Below are 6,000 nucleotides of genomic sequence, written 5' to 3' on the forward strand. Positions count from 1 at the left end.
AAATGTAGGATTTGTAGTTAATGGGCCATGATTTTCAAGTTTCAAGTTTATTTTTAACTTGTTGAATCGCTTAATTTAAATTGCTAAGCGATTTACAGATTTTTGATGTGAGCATGGAGCCTTGATAGGCCTTTTGTCTGATGGAATCAAGGAAATGATGATCTTTCCCAGGAGGTGAGTTTTATTGAGACTTTGAGGATTTTGATCTATGAAAAGCGGACTCTGAGACTACAGAATAATGTGGTAGCTGCTGCACATCATGTCCTGGTGCTTTTTCATCTCTGTATTTCAGTTCTAGCCTTCTGGAAGCTGTGGAAATTGATTGTTGCTTTTGCCAGTTAGCCAGATGCAGATCCTGTAGCACCTAATGGACCAGAAGTGTGATGAGATCCTTAGATGGATTGCTTGATCACCTGATTAAGACTTAGCAGACTAGAGACCTTTTGGAGAAATTTGGGATAAGAGTATTCTTCCTGCTGATCCTGTTGCAATGATGCTTGCATGTGGGCAGGAGGGTCATTATCCAACAGAAGAGACCTCGGTGCATCATACCACTTCCGAGTAGGCGACATCTGTTGTTGCGGTGAAGGACAAAGTGATGTGCGTGGAGACCAAGCCATATCTGGAGCATCAGAGATAAGTACTGGACACACAGGATCTGGAAGTGGACACTGGTCTATACCATCAGTACACTTTGGAATATCTTCTGAGATGACCTGACAGGGGAGAAGGCTGGTGTAAAAGAGCAACACTATCCCTCATTAAACTCTGTAAAAGTGAGAAAAAAAATTCACCACAGTAGCCATAGAACTATGAACCTGTGGGGTCTCTGTGGACAGCAAGTGAGGCATGGATAAACGTTTTGAGGCCATAGAAGTAAAAGCTGAACCTGCAGGATCCAGCATAGTTTCAGATGAGGACTGTGAGGCAGTAAACGCACCCACAAGAGGCTTCTGTTTGGTGTTCTTTGTAAATAAAGCAGACATGGGCTGTTTTTGCTGGCCACACGCTAGCTTTAAGTAAATCAGCAGGGGAGGTATTTCGCATGCCCCTGGAGCCGTCTTTCTTTTTTGTGCTGACCGCAGGTGCCGTTTTCTTCTTCTCCAATAGCAGCAAAGGGCTTCCCTCCCCAGGCGATACCTGATTTGGGCTCCGAGGGGGAGGCAATGTAGGCTAAGAGTGTGGCGTCTGAGATTCCCCTTCGTTAGAGGCACAAAGCGCCGTCGATGATGCCTTGTCTATGAGAAAAATATTTGCGTTCCTATAAACCACCAAACGGGATTGCCGGTTGCTGAGGAAAAAACCTCCAAAATGCTGGTGGTCTTCATTGTACAATAAGTTTCTTCCCTCTTTTTTTTTTTTAAGAAATCTAGAGTCTATTCCCTTTTCTGGGTTGTTGTTTTTTTTTTTTTTTGGGGGGGGGTGTTAAGAACAAAAAGTACTATTTATTAAAGAAGATTAAAATATAGTTTGTGGGATTTTTTTTCCCCAAAACCTGACTGAAGAGGCAAGGAGAGGGGAGACCTGCGACCTGAATTGGCACTGGTCAAAGAAAAAGCTGACAGCTGAGGGGTGGAGCCCCAGAGCCAATGTAGCCTCCACATGCTCAGTAGAAAAAAAAAAAATCTACTGAATCTAGGGGAGAGCACCTGCACATAGGCTCGGTCAGAGGACTTGACCAGCAAGTGTGCCTGTATTTCCCCTGCTTGTCTCTGGAGAAAGCAATACGAGTATATACTAATGCTTGAAGGATTGGCGAAGGGTGGATATGGTCCTTATCCACAAAAGTGGAAGGAAGAAGTAGGGAACTACAGGCCAACAAGTCTGACTTCTGTGGTAAGTAAATTAATGGAAAAAAGAATAGTGCAGTTTCTGGAATTCAGTGGATTACAAGACCCAAGGCAACTTAGATTCATTAGAGACAGGTCTTGTCAGACAAATCTGATCAATTTCTTTGACTGGGTGACCAGAGAATTGGATAGAGGGAGAGTGCTAGACGTGGTGTATTTAGATTTTAGCAAGGCCTCTGACACACAAGTATCTAATAAATAAACTGAGTGCCCTCGATATAGGCCTCAAAATGATAGATTGGGTCAGGAACTGGTTGAGTAGAAGGTAAAAGAGAGTAAAAGATGATAGGGCATTGGAGATCACCCTAAGGAAAGGGATGTTACCAATGGTGTACCTCAAGGTTCGGTTCTTGGTCCTGATCTTTTTAACATTTACTGCTGTTAAGTAAGATTTGCCTCTTTGCGGATGAGACCAAAATCTGCAATAGAGTAGACACCCCTGATGGTGTGAACAACATGAGGAAGGACTTAGCGAAGCTTGAAGAATGGTCTGAAATTTGGCAGCTAAGATAGGATCTATAAGGGAGAGGAAGGGATAGTAGATGGCATGGATAAGCAGACTACACTGCTTATAGTTTTTACCTTCATTTTTCCTCTGTTTTCTATGTTAGTTTCACTTCAGACATTGGTACAATGATGAATGTCTGAATTCAATACAACCAGGGATATCTTATTTGCACCATTATAATATCACTCTGTTCAGTGGATGTTTCCAACACTGGTTGGAGAATCCACTTTGGTTCTCAGCTTACTTAAGAAACCATTAAGCTTTTATTGCTTGTACATCTTCATACCTCTCAGAATTTAATTCATGTCAGCAAACAGGTTCCTTTCACCTATGAGATCCTACAATTAAATTCATGAACTTGCTACCTTGCACTTACGTTGACAGCACTATACAAAAAGTTCAGTAAGGTTTTATAACCTTGGTATATCAGTGTCTCACAGCTGTCTTTGTGTCGACATGTGGCGGTGTCTTGCTGAGTGGAGTTCATATTGTTGCATGGTTTTGTGTGCCATCACGAGAATGTTGAAGCTTGAATTAAGAGCAAAGAACAGACATTAAATTTCTTGTTAAACTTGGTAAGAGTGGAAGTGAAATCAGGGATGTGTTAGTCCAAATTTATGGGAATAATGCCATGAAGAGAATGGCAGTGTACAAATGGATTAAACGTTTTTCTGAGGAGAGAGAAAGCGTCATTGATGAAGAGAGGTCAGGGTGGCTAGTAACAAGCAGAACTAACAAACACTGCAAAAATTTTTCGATTGCGTGTCAAAATCGTTGGTCAACTGTGAGAAGCATAATAGTAAATATTGATACAGAAACAGGAGAATCTTAACTGAAAATTTTTGCATGAGAAAGGTGTGAGTAAAGGAGAGTCGAAGTTTGCCAAGACCTATTGGAAAGGAAGGCAATGTTTTGGACCGTGTTATCACTGGTGATGAAACAAAAGTGTACCAATCTGACCCTGAAACAAAGCGTCAAATTGCACAATGGAAATCAGCCAATTCTCCAAGACCAAAAAAGTTCTGTCAGTCCAAATCAAGAGTCATAAGAATATCCTTACTGGGTCAGACCAAAACCCAGTAGCCCATTCTCCCGGTGGCCAATCCAGGTCACTAGTATCTGGCTAAAACCCAAGGAGTAGCAATATGCCATGCTTCCAATCCAGGGCAAGCAGTGGCTTCCCCCATGTCTTTCTCAATAACAGACTATGGACTTCTCCTCCAGGAAATTGTCCAAACTTTTCTTAAAACAATGTTGCTAACCTTTTTAAATATCAGATGGATTATTCATTATGAATTTATACAAACTGGACAAATGGTTAACCAAGTTTACTATTTGGAAGTGCTGAAAAGGCTGCATTAAAAAATTAGATGAAAACAACCTGAACTTTTTGCCAACAACTCATTGCTCTTGATCACAACAATGCACCAGCTCACACAGCACAGTCTGTGAGGGAGTTTTTAGCCAGAAAACAAATAACTGTATTGGGACATTCCCCAAGGGTAGTACTTTGAAGGTGACCATAGTGATATTCAGCAATGGGGTATGTAGCACTTTTTCTAGGATGAGTTCGAAAGAGATCCTGAAAGCTTTGTTTTTGCATCCTTTTGGCAGATCAGAAATAATGGAACCAAGGAGACTGGTGCATGCAGGAAGGGCTATGCATGTTCCTAAGTTCTGAGATTTCAGAGAGCTGCTTTATCGTGGCAAAGTGCAACAACATAACTGAACAATGCTGCTTGTTGACCAAAAATTTCCTATTGTGTTTCTTTTAAAAGTCAAATGGCTGGTAATACATTTATCCTACTACTTTTAAGTTTCAAAATTGGAAAGGTAAACCTCCAAAAAGCTTTGCTGTGTGTATTATTGATAATTGCTCTCCATGAGGAAATCTATCTTAGAACCCTGAATACCTGTTTATCCACGAAGAAGCCCTTTGAAAAATGTCCCTATTGCAGTCCCTATTCCTCCAACAATATTTTTTCTCTTTGTTTTTTTTTAGCTTACTGTTGCAAAGGGAAACAAAAACATTTCCTGGACACACACCATGCTCCAGATTACAAAGCAAGTCATTTTAACGAGAACATACAGCACTGCATCAAATACTGAACAAATCGTACCAATGTACTTGCACATTACTTTAAAATCTACTATGTCCAGGGAGCATAGGGAGCCAGGGGTGTCAATGGAGGGATTAAGTGACTTGCCCAGGGTCACAAGGAACAGCGTGGGTTTGAACCCATATCACTGTGCCACACACATATATTCTGGTGCATAACAGACTGCCAAACCCCAGAATACCTACTTACCATTCAGTTCCAGAGGTGGGTACAGGGTGTATGTGCTATAAATATCATTGCATATCTGAAGCTTCAGCTCTGACTTCTTGTTCAGAAGGTCTGAGATTCGGTCCACCTGCAAGGGAGTTTTTTCCAGGATCACCACTGCATCTTTTTCATCACCTGAGTCTCCACTCACCTAGAACAAGACAAACCCATTAACAAAAAAATGTAGACAGATAAAAGTTACAGAACAAGCTTTAACCTGAGAGACACAGGACCATTTCTAAAAAAATACTTTTTTGTCTTTAAATTCTAACACACTATAAAATAATGTGTATGACATTTAAGACTGGTATATAAACAGATGGAATAATGTATATGAATTTAAGGAAGGATAAGGAAAAATTGAAAATATAGAAGGGTAGCCTGGATAGGCCATTTGGTTTGCCTTCATTATTCTCCATTTCTTCAATCTTATTTTGCGCAAAGTTCCATAGAACTATCTATTTGGCACCTAGCAGTGTGTCAAAGCATGCCACTCAGGGTCAAGCAACACCATGTGAAAGACTGGATATTGCTCCTGCCTTTAGAAGTTGGCTGGGTCAGGTTCAAGGGGGAGGGGAGGATGGCATAAAGCTGAAAGAGACACACTACTATGGGGTCCTTTTACCAAAGGTTTGAACACACTTAGCGCATGGCAAGAGTAAAAAGATGCTGGATCAAAGGGATGGGGAGAAAAGGGAAGGAAAGATGACAGAAATCCAGGGGAGGGGAGAGATTGGAAGGGGCAGATAAAGATTACAAACCAATGGAGGGGGAAAGGGAAGGAGCCCTAGGCATGTGTCCGGTTTGCCTATGCCTTAATCTTGCTCCACTCCTCGCAATCAGTGGTACCGTCCCTCAGTGCCCCTTGCCCATCTTTCCTTCCCTGCTCAATGGTACCTTGCCGTGCAGAAAGATAATTTTCTCCCGCGCCGATTCTCTCAGCACTTTCTCTACCCGGAACGCCGAGAAAGAGAAGGCGGGGGTGAGCTCGGTCCTTACTCCCAGCAAACCCCCGTTATCAAGTGGTTGTGGTTTCTGACCCTGCTCCACGCAATCCCCATCCCCACCCTCAGCCTCTTCAGTCCGCTTCCGTTTCCCAGAGTCCGCCATGGTAAGTTACCTGTACGCATGCGCTGACCAACCGACGAGGAAGACCTCCGAGAGAACGGCGAGACGCTAGCCGCGAGAGCAACGCCACCTGCCTACTGGAGGTGCCAGTACGGACATGTGCCCTAAGTACTAAGGTTAGCAGGAGTTGTAAACAAGGATAATAGTACTGCCGCAATGATCGTCAGAAGCACTAATGCTGATTTTA

General features: G+C 42.4%; 1 protein-coding gene across 1 annotated transcript in view; it reads right to left on the reverse strand.

Annotated features, from left to right (window-relative positions):
• The window catches only part of DCPS (decapping enzyme, scavenger), a 72,350-nt gene extending 66,551 nt beyond the window's left edge, over positions 1-5,799 (reverse strand). The window contains exons 1-2 of the mRNA XM_033919116.1: positions 5,583-5,799; positions 4,668-4,836 (exon numbers count right to left, since the gene is read on the reverse strand). Coding sequence (XP_033775007.1) covers positions 4,668-4,836; positions 5,583-5,795 — 382 coding nt within the window. The 5' untranslated portion in view covers positions 5,796-5,799. The remainder of the gene's footprint in view (positions 1-4,667; positions 4,837-5,582) is intronic.
• Between the last annotated feature and the right edge of the window lie 201 nt (positions 5,800-6,000).

The sequence above is a fragment of the Geotrypetes seraphini genome, chromosome 13, assembly GCF_902459505.1.
Source record: "Geotrypetes seraphini chromosome 13, aGeoSer1.1, whole genome shotgun sequence".
Taxonomy (NCBI): domain Eukaryota; kingdom Metazoa; phylum Chordata; class Amphibia; order Gymnophiona; family Dermophiidae; genus Geotrypetes; species Geotrypetes seraphini.